General features: G+C 50.3%; 1 protein-coding gene across 4 annotated transcripts; it reads right to left on the bottom strand.

Moving 5' to 3' along the window:
- Positions 1-3125: 3125 nt before the first annotated feature.
- On the bottom strand, positions 3126-19376 carry LOC122677108 (acetylcholine receptor subunit gamma-like). 4 transcript variants are annotated; one of them, XR_006335712.1, is made up of 5 exons: positions 18906-19374; positions 17242-17339; positions 16527-16727; positions 16115-16285; positions 3126-5669 (listed from the first exon to the last, which is right to left on the bottom strand). XR_006335712.1 is itself a non-coding variant. In XM_043876933.1 (5 exons), the coding sequence occupies exons 1-5, from the start codon at positions 18947-18949 to the stop codon at positions 5630-5632; spliced, it is 459 nt and encodes a 152-aa protein (XP_043732868.1). In that variant the 5' UTR covers positions 18950-19374; the 3' UTR covers positions 3126-5629. The 4 variants fall into 4 exon arrangements, 2 of the variants coding, with proteins under 2 accessions (XP_043732868.1, XP_043732867.1); XM_043876933.1 differs by having other exon boundaries at positions 16115-16190; XM_043876932.1 differs by lacking the exon at positions 3126-5669 and adding an exon at positions 15018-15832 and having other exon boundaries at positions 16115-16190; positions 18906-19376.
- Positions 19377-20200: the final 824 nt, after the last annotated feature.

Raw genomic sequence — 20200 nt, 5'->3', positions numbered from 1 at the left:
TTCCCGGTAAATCCCCCAAATACGTGACCTTCCAGCCTCTGCTCATTCACCTGCACTGCCTGCACCAGTCACTCCATCTACAGACAGCTCATATTATCAGGAACCTTTTCTGAAACTGAAAGCCTGTCTCTATCTACCCAGAGGTCCTGGTTCCATGGCACAAGGCCATTTTTCCACAGTCAGCGAGCCATTTGAAGCCATTCACCTATTGACATTCCTTTCTCCAGACTAGGGGACTTCTGTGGCCACCCTCCTCCCCACCAGACCCACCATCTGCCTTAACCCTGTGTGTAGTTAGCTAATCTCTCTTCTTCCAGAGAACCGAATAAGGTTTCTCTGTCTCCAGTTGTCAGCACACCTCCTCTCTCCTGCCTGGCTGAGTGCCGGGCATGCATGATTTCTGGGTTCTTCTCTGCTCCCATGCTTCTGGGCCCACCCTTCCATGCTTGGGAGACAATTCCATCTCCCTCCGACAATACTATCTTGCACCAACTGGCCCTTATTCCTTTTATGCTCTGATAATCAATTAAACGATCCTTTCTGTTGCCAATGGTCATTTTGGTGGGCCTGCGCTCATTTGGGACTTACATTTTACCGATGATTGTTCTAGAGGTCCGATCTTGGTACGGTGCCCTTTTCCTGCCTTTCCGCTGGTATGGTTTACCTGTGACCACCTTACCAAGCCTTAACTTGGGAGAAGACAGTCTGACCGTTGGCCCATCAGCCGGGGGGGTGCCCCCTTCCTTTTGGTCTCCAGCCCCCTGACTTGTGTGGCCCACCCAGAGCCCATGCAGGGCTGGTGGGGGGAGTCTGTGAGGCTCCTCGATGGGAAGGGCTCTGCCTTCCACTCCTGGGGCTCCCACCTTGTCCTCTTTCTGCTGGTCCTTCAGGAGCCACACCTGTGCTCTGGGGCCCCTTTCTTTACCCTCTGCTCCTTTGGGTCTTACTCTTCCTCCCCTCCCACTGTGGTTAGGGTGGGGGGTGGCCCTGTTCAGCTTCATAAGCATTTTTAAAAATCTGAGCTCATGAATGTTTCCCTTGTGTCAAGTGGGGCTCGTGTTGATTTACTGTCAGGCTGGAAACGTACAGCAATTGCGGGCTGGGTGCTGGCTCAGGACAGGCACTGGGGAAGGTGGAGGCTGGTGGGTGGAAAACAGGCAGAGTTTCCCTGAGTAACAGGCCTGCGGGCGTTCCCCGAGGCTGGCACTGACGGAGCTGCTGGAACCTGCTCTAGGGAGCAGGAACCTGGGTGCCACCTCAGAGCAAGATCTGGGCGTTCAAATCAAGAATCGCCCCTCGAGAAATTTCTTGGGCTTCTTATACTAAAATAACTTTAGATTTATGCAAGAGTTGCAGAAATAGTACATAAAGTTCCTGTATACCCTTCACCTGGCTTCCTCTAATATTGGCATCTAATATAACCATGGTACATAGATCAGAACTAAGAAGTGAGCATTAGTACACGGCTTTTTTTTGGGGGGGGAGCATGCATGTGGCATGTGGAATCTTACTTCCCTTACCAGGGATCGAACCCGTGCCTCCTGCAGTGGAAGCACAGAGTTCTAACCACTGGACCCCCAGGGAATTCGCACACTGTGAGTGTGCGAAGTCGCTTCAGCCCTGTCTGTTTGCAACCCCATGGACTGCAGCCCACCAGGCTCCTCCGTCCATGGGATTCTCCAGACAAGAGTATTGGAGTGCACTGCCATGCCCTCTTCCAGGGGATCTTCCTGACCCAGGGATCGAACTCCCATCTCTTACCGCTCCTGCATTGGTGGGTGGGCTCTTTACCACTAATGCCACCTGGGAAGCCCTCCCTGATACATTACTCTTTACAAAACGTCAGGCTTTCTTCAGATTTCCCCACGTTTCCCTCTAGTGCCCTTTTTTCTTGTCCAGGATTCCACATTAATCGGTCATCATGTTTCCTTCCTCTCAATCTGACAGTTTCTGGGTCTTTCATTTTCTTTCATGATGCTGACACTTGGGAATAGTACTGGTCAAGTGTTTTGGTGTTTTGCAGACTGTCTCTCAGTGTGGATTTGTCTGAGGCTGTCTCATGAGTAGACAGGTTATGAATCTGGGGAGGAGGACATCAGAGATGAAGTGTCCTCGGCCCATATCAGCACTCATGGCGTCAACATGACCCAGCGGTGCCATGAACCCGGGTCACTTGGCGAAGAGGGTCTCTGTCAGGCTTCTCCATTAACAGCCACTATTTTTATTTTCCACACATTCCCTCATTAGAAGGGAGTCTTTTCTTCTCCTCCTTCTTCTTTTGGCAGCACCTTGCAGCTTGTGGGATCTTAACTCCCTGAGCAGAGATTTCTACTTTGGCAGCTGGCAGCCCACTGGATTTCTCCAGCCGGGGGCACTTGGGTGCTGGAGGAGAAGAGATGAGCTCTGGCCTCATCTCAGCAGCAGCAGTGTGTTCCTGAAGCTCAACAAGCTCAGGCCAGCTTCGTTCCACCCTCAGACACCAGGACCAGGTGAGCGGCATCCACCCCGAGGCGCCTCCCCGTGGACTCACTGCCTCCTTGGTTTTGTCTCCTTTAGGCCTTTTCAGTGGCTGAGTCAACAATTCGATCATACTGTTAAAATAACTTGCCTGGTTTGTGTCTCCACTTGGACTGTGACTGATAGAAAGGAAATTTCTATTGAAATGCAGTCTCAAACCTACACTGTTTTAAATCTTTTGTAAGGCTCTGCATTAAGTTTCATTCTCCCCTGGTATTTCACATGGGCAAGGGTCAGTGGAATGCCCCACATGTCCACCATTGGGCTAAATAAAACATTCCAGGCTAAGACCTGGGGTGATTTCTTACTTCCAAATCTAAATCTTTGAATTCCAACATTCCTCATTCCCAATTCAGAATTAAAATTATTTTGGTATTAAAAGTGTAAATTGTTTTGGCAGTGATTAATATCAATTAGAGAACAGTTTTCAGACATTACATTCATGTAAATGACACTGGCAGGGTCTAGACTCCTCCACATACTTCGTTCTGGAATGCACTTGAAGACTCACGTGCTGAAGGACAGAAGCAGGAAGCAAAGCACTACTAGTCTCCCCCTCCCCCACTGTATTAAAGAGTCCTCAACCAGGTTCTTGCTGATATTTTCCATTTATTACTGCAGTAGACAACTGCTCTGAAAGCGCAACATAAATCACTCTTGTCACAGCCTCTGCTCCTCCACTGGCAAACACTTGGAAATTCATTCTTGGAGCATCGTGGACCACAAGCATCTCTCTGGGTGGAAAACTGTCACTGCCGTCACAGGGCAAACACACACACACATGAATGGGAGGCTAAGAGGAGAAGAGCAGGTGAGGCGTGGGGCCGACTTCTGGGGGTCCTGGGAGCAGCCCGTCTGGGCACAGGGGCGCCCCGCCTCCAGCAGCCACCCCACACGTCTGCAGGCTGGCCCACGCCGGGTGCGCCTTGCTTCCTGTTTCTCTGGAACTGGTGACACCTTAACCGCAACTGCGTCCTGTTTCAGTGTCACGGGGGTCCAGGGAGTCATTAGGAATTGAAAAGACATTGCAAACTAGTGTGAACAACAGGTGGTTTGGAGAAACTGACTCTTTGATCTCGGATTTAAAGCTGTTAGGCAGAAGATCTGGAGAGATCTAGGGCAAGATGCTGCCTAGCAGAAATAACTCTTGCTCTAGCCAGCATATTTTTGATGGGGAAAAAATAACTTTCAAATACTGCAAAGACAAAGAGGAAGGTGGTGGTGGGGGGGGCGTGGAATGACACGAGCAGCTCTAGAAAACACAAGAGACTAAGAAATCAAAATGAGACACCCCCACCCCCCCCAAAAAAAAAAACCAAAAAACACAAATATGGACAATTAAGCACTCGGCCCAACAAAACCTTCACTTGTGAACATGTTACACACATATGCACCCACATGCACACACTAACAGTCAGGTAGATGCCCAGTGGGCAAATCCAAACATCTGCTCTGTTTGGAATTTTCATGGCAAATCTGAGTTTAGGCAAAAGTGAAGACCTCCCTGGGGTCTAAGCTCAGGAGGAAGCCTTGTCCCCTGCTTGGGCCAACGCTGCTCCTGTATTTGTGAGCCCTTCACAGCTGTCTGGGCACTAGAGTTTACTCTTCATACTCCTGGAGTTTAAATCGCTGCTGGACCTCTGATCTAGGTTCACCTGCAATGGAAGCACCTCCCTTTTGGCCCCTATAGGCCTCTATATTCTTTTAGGAATAAGCACCCCAAGATAGTGGTAATCAGAGTGTGTTCAGGAGTTGGAAAGTAGGAAGAATAATATCAATACCAGAAGGAAATGCCTGTTACTCTATGACTTCTCTGACACCAGGTGGTCAAGCCCCCCGGCCTGCAAGCATAGGTTTTAGGGGAGGCCTTAATTTAAGGTACTGCAATCTGCGCTCACAAGAGCCAAGTAAGATGGCACTCCTCGGAGGTTGCCGAAGACTGGTCCTTGGTACTTATTCCAACCCTAGGTGCTCCCTGACCTCTCTGACTTCAGTCCTTCTGGAGTCAGATCACCTGGCTTCTCTGGCATGTGCCAGGCCATTTTTAGAGCCTGCCTGCAGCAGCCCACAAGGTTTGTGTTGGGCTCCCTGGATCAGCACACACCAGCTAACACGTTTACCAGCTGATGAGGACTGACAGGTTTCTCCACCATTGCAGACAGGTAGAACCACGCAAGGAAAGCTGTCCATCACAGTCACCTTTTCTCCAGATGTCCCAGTTTTGAGATCACAGAACTGACCATGTTAACACCTGACAGCAGCCAACCTCTGCTTCCCCTCCTCCACGAGGGAAATGCAAGAACCCACAGTGACAGCCTGGACACAACAGGTCCTGCCCGTCTGGGAACCTGGGTCAGAAACTGCCCTCAGCTCCAAATCCTGCCCTTGGAACCTCTAGTATAACCTCGCTCCTCATCAAACTGCAGTTTGGTGCAGTTTAATCTACAATCCTACCTTCTAAGCTGCCTCAGTGAGACCTGTGTGGCCCACCGCTTACAATTCTAAGTGCAGCAGTGCCTAAAAGCAAAGAGTCCCACAGGAGGGAAGACTGGAGGGTGTAAGGCAGGAGACTACAGCATCAGTAACACACGTTCCGAAAGGGTGGTCTTGGGGGACAAGGGGTGTGAAATAAACAAAATGTCTCAATAATGGCAGATCTGGAAGAGAGCATTTATAAGCAGTTGCGGGACTCTCCAACAAAATGCTTTTCCTGGATGCACAGACATTCCTAACACTGCTCACTCTCAGTCAACAGCTCTGGCTGGTACACGTGGTCACGACGCCCTCCGTACAGCAGAGGCGAGCACGACAGAGTGTCTGGGAGGCGTCTGGACAGCACACAGAAAGATGAAAGGTGAACTCCCCCCAAAAACCCCATTAAAAAAAAAGTCTGCCTATTATAAAGTCACGTGTTCCGTTTATTCCGCTTAATAAAGTCAGCGACGCTGGAGGCTGTCTAGCGGAATCTGTCCTCCAGGAACGAGTGCAAAAGGGGAGCACGCGGCTGGGGGACGTCCCTTCGCTGAGCAGGAGGGGCCAGCCGGAGCCCTCCCAGCCTCTTCGGACAAACACACACATACAGAGAAAAGGATTACTGCCAGCTTGTGCGCTCTCACGAGGTGATTTTCCTATTTCGAAAGCTTGAACTGTCCCTGAAAGAGAAAAATGGGAGAAGAGAGAGCATTCAATACACAAAGCAGCAAGAGGTAAACAGTGTAAGGGACTGTTTTCTATGCCAAAAACAGTCAATAATGAGAATTTCTGGATTATATAACTGTGTTGGCATTTCAAATGCATTTGAGAAACTTCCCTTTCTACCCTGCCACTTCTAACCATCTTTCCTACCGTTCCCCACTGCTACGCTAACCATTCAACTTCCAAGCTTAGACCTCTCCACTGTCCCATGCGCTCCCATGTCCACCACGTGGGATATAACACAAGGAAACGTAAGATCCTCTACAACTCAACTCCCGTCAACTGGTATCCTCTTTCTCTCTCCCCACCTCCCAAAGCAACCACATCTGTGCTATGTGCAAACACCACCCCTCAGCCTAAGGCACCATCCCTCCCACATCTGTTTCTCCTACTAGATAAAGGGGGCCCTAGATTGGTGTCTTGTTAACCTTTGTATCGTCAGCAACAATGACGAGAAAATGCTGGATTGATGTTAAATGAAAAAGAAATGAAAGGACTGAAGAAATGTCTTCTTGCCTTCTAAGTTCAGTCAAAGGTACAACAGGGGCCACCCTTTCAGGAGCAGCGAAACTATCCTCAGTGTTGTGTATTGGTTTGCTCTGATTTCAAACTCACTTATTTATGACTTAAATGAAGATGTTGTTTTGAGATAAGAAGGAAGTGTCAGTTCAGTTCAGTCACTCAGTCGTGTCCGACTCTTTGCAACCCCATGGACTGCAGCAGGCCAGGATTCCCTGTCCATCACCAACTCCCAGAGCTTGCTCAAACTCATGTCCATCAACTTGGTGATGCCATCCAACCATCTTATCCTCTGTCATCCCCTTCTCTTCCTACCTTCCTACCTTTCCCAGCATCAGGGTCTTTTCCACTGAGCCAGTTCTTCCCATCAGGTGGCCAAAGTATTGGAGCTTCAACTTTAGCATCAGTCCTTCCAGTTAATATTTAGGACTGATTTCCTTTAGCAGGGACTGGTTGGATCTCTTTGCAGTCCAAGGGACTCTCAAGAGTTTTCTCCAACACCACAGTTCAAAAGCATCAATTCTTCAGCCCTCAGCTTTCTTTATGGTCCAACTCTCGCATCCATACATGACTTAGAAAAACATCCATACATGACTTAGAAAAACCAAGCTTTAACTAGATGGACCGTTGTTGGCAAAGTAATGTCTCTGTTTTTTAATATGCTGTCTAGGTTGGTCGTAGCTTTCCTTCCAAGCAGCAAACATCTTTTAATTTAATGGCTACAGTCACCATCTGTAGTGATTTTGGAGCCCAAGAAGATAAAGTCTGTCACTGTTTCCATTGTTTCCCCATCTCTTTGCCATGAAGTGATAAGACCGAATGCCATGATCTTCGTTTTTTGAATACTGAGTTTTAAGCCAGCTTGTTAACTCTCCTCTTTTCACTTTCATCAGGAGGCTCTTTAGTTCTTTGCTTTCTTCCATAAGGGTGGTGTCATCTGCATGTATGAGGTTACTGATAATTCTCCCTTCAATCTTGATTCCAGCTTGTACTTCATCCAGCCTGGCATTTCACATGATGTACTCTGCATAGAAGTTAACTAAGCAGGGTGACAATATACAGCCTTGATATGCTCCTTTCCCGATTTGGAACCAGTCTGTTGTTCCATGTCCAGTTCTAACTGTTGCTTCTTGACCTGCATACAGATTTCTCAGGAGGCAGTTAAGGTGGCCTGGTATTGCCGTCTCGTGAAGAATTTTCCATGGTTTGTTGTGATCACACAGTCAAAGGCTTTGGTGTAGTCAATAAAGCAGATGTTTTTCTGGAACTCTCTTGCTTTTTCGATGATCCAACACATGTTGGCAATTTGATCTCTGGTTCCTCTGCCTTCTCTAAACCCAGATTGAATGAATGAAGTGTATCAGGATAGTATGTGTAGTCATTCATAAGCGCTAGCAGTTCAGTTAGCCGAGTGGCCCCTACTGGGGGCTTATCAGTAAAAACAGATTAAGAAGGAAGCATGGTGAGTGGACATTTAGACTATAAATACTGAGTGTTGTGTGAGGAATATCAGAGTTTCCATCTGAACAAAGCTGTCCTTTGCTGATCTTGCTCTCTGAAGATCTTGAGCCTCTTGCTCCTGCAGTGACCAAGGCGACTCTTTGGTGGGCAGTGGTGTTAAACCCTGCAGCAGTCTCTGAAGAGAAGGGACATCAGCTCTGCTGTGGTAAAGCTGACTCCTTCAGCAGTGGTGACAAAATGTTTAGCAGCCCTGCAAAGATTAGCCTGCCCATCACCACCAGTGCTGGAGTTCCCTAGCAAAAACTGACTTTTATTTTTGAGCAGGCAGCTGGACTTCACTTCTTGATTGGAAAAGCCCTCTCAGTTCAGTTCAGTTCAGTCGCTCAGTCGTGTCTGACTCTTTGCGACCCCATGAATCGCAGCACGCCAGGCCTCCCTGTCCATCACCAACTCCTGGAATTCACTCAACTCAAGTTCATCGAGTTGGTGATGCCATCCAGCCATCTCATCCTCCATCGTCCCCTTCTCCTCCTGCCCCCAATCCCTCCCACCATCAGGGTCTTTTCCAATGAGTCAACACTTCGCAGGCCAAAGTACTGGAGTTTCAGCTTCAGCATCAGTCCTTCCAATGAACACCCAGGACTTATCTCCTTTAGGATGGACTGGTTGGATCTCCTTGCAGTCCAAGAAACTCTCAAGAGTCTTCTCCAACACAACAGTTCAAAAGCATCAATTTTTTGGCACTCAGCTTTCTTCACAGTCCAACTCTCACATCCATACATGACCACTGGAAAAACCATAGCCTGGACTAGACGGACCTTTGTTGGCAAAGTAATGTCTCTGCTTTTTAATATGCTATCTAGGTTGGTCGTAACTTTCCTTCCAAGGAGTAAGCGTCTTTTAATTTCATGGCTGCAATCACCATCTGCAGTGATTTTGGAGCCCCCAAAAATAAAGTCTGACACTATTTCCCCATCTATTTCCCATGAAGTGATGGGACCAGAGGCAATGATCTTAGTTTTCTGAATGTTGAGCTTTAAGCCAACTTTTTCACTCTCCTCTTTCACCCAGTGCCAACTCCAGTACACCTGGAACTAAATTTAGACTTTATTCCTTTCATATCCCTGTGCCTAGAAAAATACTGTGAGTAATCTATCACTGGTTTGGAGTATGTTATTTATTTACTAGCTAAAAAGAGACATCAGCATGCTGTTGGTTTATGAAATTACTGTAACTCCCACAATGAACCTGTGTTAAGTAAACTACTGGCAAAGAAAATCTGTCTCTGAGCATATTTTGTCACCCTCCAAAACAAAATACTAAGGCTCTCAGTGAACCTAAAATTCATTGGATCTAGACAAAAAGATAAATGGAAGGTGAATTCACAAATGTTTAGTCTAGACCTGGACCATCAACTTACGTATCTTTTCTGAAATCACTTCTCTGGCCCTACCCAGTCACACGGAATTTGGCAATTCTCAGGAAAAGTACCAGAAATGGTCAAACTGTAACTCAAGACACAGGAATGTCTCAGAGCTGCTGTGGGTTTGATTCCACATCACAGCAATAAAGCAAGTATCACAAGAAATGGAGTTTCACAGATTGTTTGGTTTCTCAGTTGCATTTAAAAGTTAGGTTGACACTACCCTGTAGCCTATTAAGGAGGCACTAGCAATATGTCTAAAAAAGTACGTATCTTATTTGAAACCTTCGAGTGGACAAACTGCATATGTGCCGGGGTGCCCGCTCTGCCCTTTCCACAGCCCTGGCTGTAGGACACACTCCGGAGGTCGCGCACTGTGCCACACCCAGCCCCAGCCCCTCCCTGGTCGAGGCAGGACGATGAAGGGCACTGGTAGCCCGGCCTGGCCAATAGCCTATGCCCCAGTGCCTCCCTCGGCTTTTCAACCAGGGTGTGAAAGATCTTACAGGTTCAGGAGCTGGGGCAGTCAGTCATGTGAGTCGCATGTAAGAAAACCCGTGAGGGGATAAAGACAATAAGCAAAGGCAGAGAAGGGCTGGAGGGGCAAGGGGGATGGAGCAGATGAGCAGAGTGGGGAGGAGAATGGGGTTGTGCACGATGCTGCCATCTCTTTGGCTTCCCTGGACGCCTGGGAGACCTAATGGTGCTTACAATAACTCCTTCCCCGGTATGAAATTTGAGTCCGTAGGGTTTCCTTTTGAAGAGGGGCCTGTCCGAGCATCCAGGTCCCACAACATTGACAAGCATGCTGTGTGTATCCGATACTACAGAATATCTGACACAGTCCTTCCCTCCTTTCCGCCCAGTGGTACCAGCCCACCTGCAGTCCCCAGCCTCACCCCTCCGCTGCTCATCACCTGGGCTCTCAAGGAGCCCCTCTTCCCCTACTTAACTTGTCCTTCAGGACCCAGACTAAGGGCCGCTGTCTCTTTAAAATATCCCCTGATCTCTCTCGAGGCCGAGTTGGGACCCCTCTCCTAAACATCCCCATATAAATGTCTGCGCTTGTCCCAGCTACACTGTCAGTACTTTTGTCTCCTGATTACAAGTATTTCACCAGTCTTTCTTTCTTTTTTTTTAACTGCTTAGGTCCAAGACAGCTCCTAACTCTCTTCTTTAGGGCATACCCTCATGGACTCAAACCATTTCTCTCTTCTCAGCCCTCAACTTCCCACTATACCAGCTGGGGTCCTTTCCCTTCAATCTTGGTTGAAAAAGGGCACAGCTGATCTAGCACTTCACATTTTGCTAGCTCTCAGCAAAGCATGTAAGTTCCTTTCTTTTTAGTGCTTTTGCTGCCAACCACTACTGGGAAACAGAAAAATAATAACAATTATGTCAGAGAAAAAACTATGCTATTGTGACCCCTGGTTCCCAACTCTCGACTCCCTTCTAAAACACTAACTGGAAACCCTAATGGACCTTCATCTAATGCTGTTATTTCTTGAGGGTGGAGCTAAGCAATCTCTCTGCTCTCCAGGACAACACGTAAGGCAAGTCATTTGCATCCTATCTTCAGAGGCTACTCTTTCCAGCTGGATGCTGGATTTGAGCAAAGATATTATCCAGGTGGAAATATCAATGCTCCTTAGACTCAGGCAGGCAATTAGCATCTGAGGCTATCCATGCTGGGTGATGCCTAATCAGCTCACCAAGCTTCTGCCCAGGTATGTCCCGATACTCTGACTAGACAATTCACTGCAGGTAGGAAATTGGGCTAATTCACCTTCACATGTCCAGTATCAGGAAACTCGGGCAGAAAACAAACATGTTTAACACATGGATTTCGAAAATCAAGGCAATACAAGGCAGAATAATAAGTGCCAAAGAAGTGGTTCAGATAGTAGGTAAGAATGGGCCAAAGCTAACAAAGAGAACAGGAACAAAATAAAATCTGGCACCTGGATTTGAAAACCAAGCTCACCCCAGTAGGGACTGCAGTACTTAGAAAGCATCTTAACGGTTTTACATATGAATAGGATCGATAGCAACGATACCTACTGACTTGATGCTGGGGGGAGGGGGGAAGGAGTGGTGTGTGTGTGTGGGATTAGTTTACATATGAAGGCCACACAGGAAAGGAGACTAGACTTCTCTGTAAGCTGAACCCATCAGATTAGACTGGACAAGTCACTTGCAGGACTCTGGCAAACCGAAACATGTCCACATGTCCTTAGGAGCCAAGTGGTGAAGAGTATAGAGACCAAACAAGAAACCAGCGGTCTAAAAACTGCACATTTTTGCATTTTAAAAAACACAACCTAAGGGCTGGAGTGCCTTCTTCAGTTGCTGATTTCTAATGAGAGTTTACTTTTTTCTCATGAATAGCTATGAGACAGATGTTTTAAAAAATCTGGCTCAGTATAATGAATAGTTGCAACTAATTAAAAATGACCCAGGTTAGGGACTTCCCAGATGGTCCAGTGGTTAAGATCTCACACTTTCAATGTAGGGGGCCTCAGTTCAAACTTTGGTCAGGGAACTAAGATCCCACGAGCCACAGGGCACAGCAAAGAAAAAAAAGAATCCAGGTTAATTTTTGTCAAGATGTGCTTGAACCATCATTGAACAACCTGGGTATGAATCTCACCATATGTGGCCCTTCCTGCTGTGGGCAACTTATTTCATCTCAGAGAGTCTTTTTCCTTATTTGTAAAACAAGGTAACAAGATCCCCCTTACAGGGTTGTTTGAAGCAGTTAATGTGTGAAAAGCAGCAAAGTGCCTATGGAAGCCATTACTGCCATTCTCAAATTAGCTTACTGCAGACCAAGAAATAAGAAATGATTTGGGTAGGACTGGGCCAGATGTCCCATGAAGTATCTTAAAAAGAAATTTTGATTTCTTCGGTTTGGTGGAGAAAGGAGTATAGGGTTGGCAGAAAGCTCCACTGAGGCAGGACTTCTATCTGGAGCTAAGAGTTGCAGGGCTTAGGATGGGGTTTTTGTTGTTCAGTCGATCAGTTGTGTCTGACTCTTTTGCAACCCTGTGGACTATAGCCTGCCAGGCTCTGTCCATGGGATTTACCAGTCAAGAATACTGGAGTGGGTTGCCAGTTCCTCCTCGAGGGGATCTCCCTGACCCAGGGATCAAACCTGCATCTCCTGCACTGGCAGGTGGATTCTCTAGCAGTGACCACCAGGGAAGTTCCTGATGATCAGGGTCGGGGTGGTGGTAGTCAGCATAGAGGTGAGCTCAGCTACACAGTGGGCTACAGAAGCAAACTCCCAAAGACATTTTTCAAGTAGCAGAGTTCTCTCAGCAACCAGGAAACATTCCCGAGGAGCTGCCAAGAGTGCTGGAATCCAGGACCTCTGAATTTGCACACCAGCACTCACTGTCCTGGAAAAACTCCAAGTTCCCCTCAGCAACAGTGGGTCAAACACTAAACTAAAAGTAATTTCATTTCACATGTATATCTCACTATTTAACAATTTACAAAGTACCTTTAAGCATTGGTGAATGTGATTTGATCCTTAGCACACCCCATGCAGCAGCAGGACACTAATCACTAACACGGTTTGGGTTACCAGAGGCTCAGAGACTGGGTAAATAACTGCTGTCAAATAACTGGTAACTGGGGGGTCTGAGACTGGAAATCTAGGTCTTCGGAAAAGAAGACAGATTTACTGCTAGACTACTAGAAGAGAGCCAAGAACAAAATCTACCTCCAGACACAATCGCTGCAGGGAAGTGTGCAAAAATATTACGCTCTGCACCTGCAAACTGTTTGATGCTAGAACTAGAACTCAAACAATAGGTAAGATTCACCTGTTGGGCAAGAAACTGAAATCCTGGGAGAGAGTGTTCGAAGACGGGGAAAGAAGAGGAAGAACATTCAGGACGATGATGACAACTCCATAACAGAGCAGCCGCTGCGCTAAACGCGGCAGTCACATTACCTCACTGCATCCTCGCAACTCTATGACATGGGCTCTGTTACGGTCCCTGCTTCGCAAATGAGAAAACTGAGACTCAGAGGAGAGATGACCCGCCTAGGCCAGAGGGGTGTGTAAGAAAAACTGGATTCAGTGGCAGGGAGGCCAAGCTGCGGAAACACCCAAACCGCCGAGGTCTCCGCACTCCACGCCGCGGGTAACCCGCGCCCGGGCAGGGCGTCCGAAAACCTCCTTCCGGGCCGCACGGCCACCTCCTGACCCCCCGGACACCGCACTTCGCCCTGGGTCCGTTCGACCCTGGGGTCCCCGAGACCCCTTCATCCCCGCTGGCCGCCCAGCCCGCTGCCCGAGTCAGACAGCGTGGCCCGTGCCGCAGTTTGTGCCGCCTGCAGTCTGGGCGGGGGTGGACGCAGAGAACAGTTTCGGGGAAGGGGCCCCGGGGGGCGGCCATGCGCCTCTCACGCCTCGAACTTGTTCACCCTCTGTCTGCTAACAGTCATGGTCTCACGGAATGGCTTCGCTCTGCCAGGTCCCTCCTCCTTGGGTCCGACTACTTCCGGTTACTCAGCGCACAGCGGAACGTTGGCGCGTTGCCTGGGTAGGGGACGGATATCTCAAGACGCCTTCCTCCTGAGCGGAGGAGTTCAGGTTAGGCGGATGGGCGGCGTGAAATCGGGTCTCTTTTCCTGTCCCGGTCCTTGTTCCTACCTGCCGCCCGCTCGGCTTAGCCAAGTGCGTCCTGTCCGCCTCCCGAGATGAGCTCCGAGAAGGGCCGCTCCGAATCGTTAAGGGAGCAGGATCTTTGTAGAAATCCCGACTCCACCCACAGTGGGACTGCGCGATCCTGGACTCTCTCCTAACCTCCCTGAGGCTCTTTATTTGGTACTGACCATCCTATGCTGTGGAGAGGGCAATGGCACCCCACTCCAGTACTCTTGCCTGGAAAATCCCATGGATGGAGGAGCCTGGTGGGCTGCAGTCCATGGGGTCGCTAAGAGTCGGACACGACTGAGCGACTTCACTTTCACTTTTCGCTTTCATGTATTAGAGAAGGAAATGGCAACCCACTCCAGTGTTCTTGCCTGGAGAATCCCAGGGACGGGGGAGTCTGGTGGGCTGCCGTCTATGGGGTCGCACAGAGTCGGACACGACTGAAGCGACTTAGCAGTAGCAGCAGCAGCAGCATCCTATACTGTAGTACCTGTATCTTCACGTTGCTTTGGGGATTGATCGAGATAATCGGTGTCAGGCTGTAGACAAAGTAGCCCTCAAGAAATGGTAGCGATTGTTTATCTTTGCTTACTTGCGCCAGGAGCTACAGAGCTCCTCTCCACCTTCTGAGGCAGTCAGAGAGGTTGAGAGACTCACCCCAGGTAATTACCTGCTGCTCCAAATGCACAGCAGTGCATGCAGCGCGCACACACACGCTCTGGAGTAAATGCAATGAACCTGCTGATGAGTGATCCCAAAAGCCAGCAACCCTGGCTATTTCCGGGATCTCTTCCCCCCACAACAATGTCCCGTTGTCAGGTGTTTATGTGACACTGTAACATTTTTTTAATCTTCATTGGCACCTTTGATCCTGTGATGAAGGTGGATAGGAACTGATATTTGTGCCCATATTCACAGATGAAGACACAGGTTCAGGAAGCACAAAATGTGCTTGTGTCTTGTCACCAGTAGAACTCAGGCCTCAGGCTCCAGCCATACTCTAAAAGCAAGGCCTTACCGACACCGCCCCCACCCTGCCTGCCCCAAAGACCAGCTAGCTACCTTGTTTCCTAATGGGCCAGGGAGGCTGGTCAGGGTCTCCTCTCAGGCTCCCTCCTTCCCACCCTAGCTCTTTCTTAACCATCCCTTCAGACCAGTGCAAATTCCCTGGCCTTTGAGAAAAGAAGGAAGACGAGTCATTTCACAAGCCATAGAACTTTCTTAGAATGTCTAAGATTAGGTCAGAGTTGGGAATTCTGAACTCCAAACCTTATTTATTCATCACTGTTCTGGCAAGCCCCAATTTGCCCAACCTAAACATAGAGGAATAGTGACTCTTGCTTATCCGTGATGCTAAGAGGAGCTCTTGACAATGAAAAAAAGAGAGTAAAACTCATAAAATATTTGGTGCCTACAGCCCCCAGAAGGCAGGCAGATGCCAGCTGGAGTGGGCTGCCTCCCTTCTTTCGAAAGAGCATTGGCCGCCACTCTTCACTTCTCTCGACTCCCCTCTTTCAAGAGGCTGCAGGGAACTTGTAAAAGGGAAGGGAGGCCCAGGCCTGGAGGACTAGGGCCGTGTCTAGCAGGGGACAGGATAAACAGAGTCAGAAGGGCTCCAGAAGTGATGGGAGTTGACAACACTTCGCTGAAGTCAGGAGAGTGCCAGGACAAGCAAGCCAGTGCCTCGTGCATGCTGATTCCACTAGCGCACTCTGCCCACATCCCAGCTCCGACCACTCTGGGGTTCCAGCTCTGTCTCTATTTCTCCCACTTTTCTCACATATCCCCCAAGGGTGTTTCCCGAAGAGCATACTCATGACCTCAGCATCAGAACACAGCTGATAAGACTCCACATGGCTAGTGGTGATCCGTCAGCTCAGTCAGAGGAGGGCAGACAGGAGTGGGGGTCCCCGGAAAATGGCAGGGCGGGCACTCGGTTGTAGTGGGCCGTGAGGAAGATGCCAGCAGTGCCACAGACAAAAGGTGAGGGCATGGCCAGGAAGCAGACTTGATCCAGCACTCGGCCCACCGGAACACTCCTGGTTCCCCTGAGGGTGGGAGGCAGGGTAAGAGATGACCAGAGGTGACACCAAGGCTGGATCTCTGGAGCATCCTTAGCCATCCAGCAGGCTTCTGCTCTTCATTTCCGTGACCCCTTCTGACGTACATTAAGTCTGACCCTGGCTTTTTCCAGGGGCCCATGGCGCCACTCCCAACCCCACTTTTCCCATGCCATTGGCCTACCATGGCCACCCCACTCATCCTGCCCCATCTCAGGTCCAAGTCCCTCACCCAGTGTGCAAACCCCACCCCACCCCCTGCTGACTTACACTGTCAGAGTGAGTCTGCTGGTGCTGGGTGCGGGCAATGAGGTTGCAGGTCTCCACACAGGCCTGGATGGCGTTCCTGAGAAGGGAAGGAAGGAGGTGGGCTCAGGAATTAGAGTCAGCCGTACTTGCTGATGAGTGGCACGGCCTGGGAGGTCTCGGGCACCTTCTTGGCCGCGAGGAAGAGGAAGACAGTCTGGGCCAGGAGCACATTGATGGCAACAGTACACTTCTGACCCCCCGCTGCCCATGACCAAGAGGCCCTCAGAGCCAGTCTCAACCTCCTCACCGTGGGGCAGCCCCCTCCCCACAAGGATTCCGTGTCCCGGGTCCCAGGTCCCAGAGCCATTCTGCCCTCCCCACTCCCTGTGCCGCTGGCCGGGCCACAGCCCCCCCTCCCACCAGCACTAGGTACCCTTGGCAGGAAGGAAGTAGATGAGGATGGCCACGGAGAAGATGAGGACACAGGGCGCGATGATGTTGATGATGTAGAAGAGGCGCTTGCGCTGGATGAACAGGTAGAAGACGACCTTCTGGCGGCCTGCCTCCTCGGCTGGGGACACCTTGTCCAGCAGCATCGTGGCTGGCCAGTGCCGGATCACCCACTCGCCGTTTTCTGCGGGAAGCAGGCTGGGGTGGGCACAGGGACTGGGGGCGGGCAGCCCACAGGACCCAGCTGCAGGGCAGCCAGCCTGTACCCACAGGAGCACCACTGTGCACAGATGGATGCTCGATGGCCCTCCTGCCAAAATGGAGTCATTATCAATGAGTAAGATCACTTTCCTGGGCCCTTAAATTACATGCATTTTATGGTTTACTGTTACTGTTGGCTTCCCTGGTGGCTCAGATGGTAAAGAATCGACCTGGGTTCGATCCCCGGGTTGGGAAGATCCCCTGGAGGAGAGCAGGACAACCCACACCAGGATTCTTGCCTGGAGAATCCCCATGGACAGAAGAGCCTGCTGGACTACAGCCCATGGGGTCGCAAACAGTGGGACACGAGTGAGTGATATAAATGCTGACGTATGGTTTACAGGAGTTTTCATCTTGAGTGACACGGGAGGGGGCATGGTCTCTGCCTGGCCCTGCGCCCACAGCCAGGTCCAGCAGGGGCCTTGGATGCAGATTACCTGTGAAGGCCCCGGCGTCAATGAAAATCCACTCGATGGTCTGACCATCTTTCTGGCTCAGCTGCAAACTGATCTGCTTGGTGCTGTAGGTCTGGGACCTGGGAGATGGGGAGGGAAAGTGGATAAACTGGAGTGCGTGTAGACTCACCCCGGAGGTCACATAGACCATCACCTGAGGGCAACTGTGGGCAGTTTTGCCTCAAAAAGCGCAGTCAAAAATTTCTGAGTTCTCCACAAAACCTTGGCATGATATGGGGCGGGGCAGGGAGTCAGCTCTTTTTTGGAGTCTGGAAAAGTTTCAGTTGAAGGACCAGGAGGCTGCAGCTCCGGTGCGCCCCCTCGTGGCGAGAGCCCAGGTCCGTCTCTCCCATTGCCTCCAGAGCAGGAGGGGCAGATGGTGAGAAGGAAATACAGCCTGTACCTCTCAGATCTGTTTGCCTTATTAAAACAAAGCAAACTGCTCCTCTAAAATAGGGGGAAGCCCTCCCACAGACCGCCTTCCCCCCACTGATGGAGGAGGACACTGAAACAGCCTCAGCGTCTCCCTGGGTCTGAGGGTGCAGTGGTCTAACCTGCGTGTGCACGTGTGTCATGGGCGGGTGTGTTCCTTCTGGCCCACCCACCGCAGTCCCTGATGGTCCTAGCACCTAGGTCAGAGCCTCATACTCTGTATTTGCTAAACAGGTGAAGACATGAGGTCTGGCGCCTGTTCTGGCTCCAGGGACCGGCACATCAGCGTCAATCTGTCCGAAGCATCCAGGATCTCTAGGTTCCCGTCCCCTGTGGGCTCTTCCCCACCAGGTGCCTTTCATTGCAGCGGGGCAGGGCCTGGTCCGCGGCCCCCTTTCGCTCGGGCCCACGTTCACTCTGCCCGGTCTGTCCTCTCCTCTGGAGTGCGGGTCTCCCTTGGAGTGCGGGTCTCCCTTGGAGTGCGGGTCAGCGGAGCAAGGCAGGGTTGGGGGTTGGTGGGAACCAGCACTTTCCACGGTTATCTCCTAACCAGCAGGTGGCAGAGCTGGGGTCTCCCCCTCACCTCCTGCTTCCCTGTCCTTCCCTTTTTCCTCCTGGTTTTTCTGGGGCTGGGGGCAGGATCTCTGTCCAGGGTGTGGGATGAGGAGGGGCTGTTAGTGACGTCTGCGGCCCCTGCTTCCCAGGCTCCCCTCCAGGCCCCAGGCTCCTGCCTGCGAGGTGAGCCGGCCTTGTCTGCTGACCCTCCTGCCCTGGGTGCCTTCTGAGGCCACAGCAGCTCCACCCTCACCCCCCACCCCCCACAGGTAGGAGCAAAGTCTCAGCCCCAGCCTCCCACCTTCAGAAGGAGGGAGACAACCTTGGACCTTTCAGTCGATACCTTGGGAAAGCCCCAGCAGGCTCAGGTCAGGAGGCCCTTGTGGGCTCTGGTGACCTGGGCCAGCCCCACAGTCTCCCTGCTGGCTTCAGGCCCTCTCTTGTATTTGAAGGAGGACAGGAGGGGGACAGTGGGCATCTGGAAATGGTGAGGAGACACCCACACACTTGCCACCCTGGGCTAGGACCTTCTACGCCTCCCACATCAGGCCCCTCCAGGCCATGGATGTGCTTGCCCCTCCCCTCACCCCAAACCATCCTGACCTTCTGGCCCCACCAGGGGGTGGACAAAAGGGCAGCTGGGGGGGGGGGTGACTAACCCAGAGCTGACCAGGCCACCTTTGAGGGCAGTGTCCCGGGACATGATGGTGGGACCCAGAACTATGCTGGCTCTGCTGGCTAAACATAGCCGGCTGGACACAGAAGCGGGCACAAACTGGCTGCTGACATATTGAAATCTCAGGAGAGGTGGAAGCCAGGCTCTTCAGATGACAGGCTGCTCCGGCCATGATTCAGAACTCAGGCCTTGGGATTCTGCCTGTTCCTCTGGGTGATTTGGGGTGAGTCACTTTCTATTGAGGGTTGGATTGTGTTCCCCAGAAGATGTGTTGATGTCCTAACCCTCAGGACTTCAGAATGTGATCTGGTTTGGAAACAGCTTTTGCAGATATAAAAAGTTAGTTCAGTTCAGTTCAGTTGCTCAGTTGTGTCCGACTCTTTGTGACCCCATGGACTGCAGCACGCCAGGCTTCCCTATCCATTACCAACTCCTAGAGTGTACTCAAACTCATGTCCATTGAGTCCGTGATGCCATCCAACCATCTCATCCTCAGTCATCCCCTTCTCCTCCAGCCTTCAATCTTTCCCAGCATCAGGGTCTTTTCCAATGAGTCAGTTCTTCGCATCAGGTGGCCAGAGTATTGGAGTTTCAGCTTCAGCATCAGTCCTTCCAATGAATATTCAGGACTCATTTCCTTTAGGATGGACTGGCTGGATCTCCTTGCAGTCCAAGGGACTCTCAAGACTCTTCTCCAACTCCACAGTTCAAAAGCATCTATTCTGCAGTGCTTAGCTTTCTTTTATAGTCCAACTGTCACATCCATACATGACTACTGGAAAAACCATAGCTTTGACTAGACACACCTTTGTTAGCAAAGTAATGTCTCTGCTTTTTAATATGCTGTCTAGGTTGCTCATAACTTTTCTTCCAAGGAGGAAGTGTCTTTTAATTTCATGGCTGCAGTCACCACCTGCAGTGATTCTGGAGCCCCAAAAAACAAAGTCTGCCACTGTTTCCCCATCTATTTGCCATGAAGTGATGGGACCAGATGCCATGATCTTAGTTTCCTGAATGCTGAACTTTAAGCCAACTTTTTCACTCTCCTCTTTCACTTTCATAAAGAGGCTCTTTAGTTCTTCTTAAATTTCTGCCATAAGGGTGGTGTCATCTGCATATATGAGGTTATTGATACTTCTCCTGGCAATCTTGATTCCAGCTTGTGCTTCCTCAAGCTGATCTCCAGCCTGGCATTTAACATGATGTACTCTGCATACAAGTTAAATAAGCCAGGTGACAGTATACAGCATTGACGTACTTCTTTTCCTGTTTGGAACC

Source organism: Cervus elaphus, chromosome 20 (assembly GCF_910594005.1).
Source record: "Cervus elaphus chromosome 20, mCerEla1.1, whole genome shotgun sequence".
In the NCBI taxonomy this organism is placed as follows: domain Eukaryota; kingdom Metazoa; phylum Chordata; class Mammalia; order Artiodactyla; family Cervidae; genus Cervus; species Cervus elaphus.
This window is presented reverse-complemented; position numbering and strand designations above follow the sequence as displayed.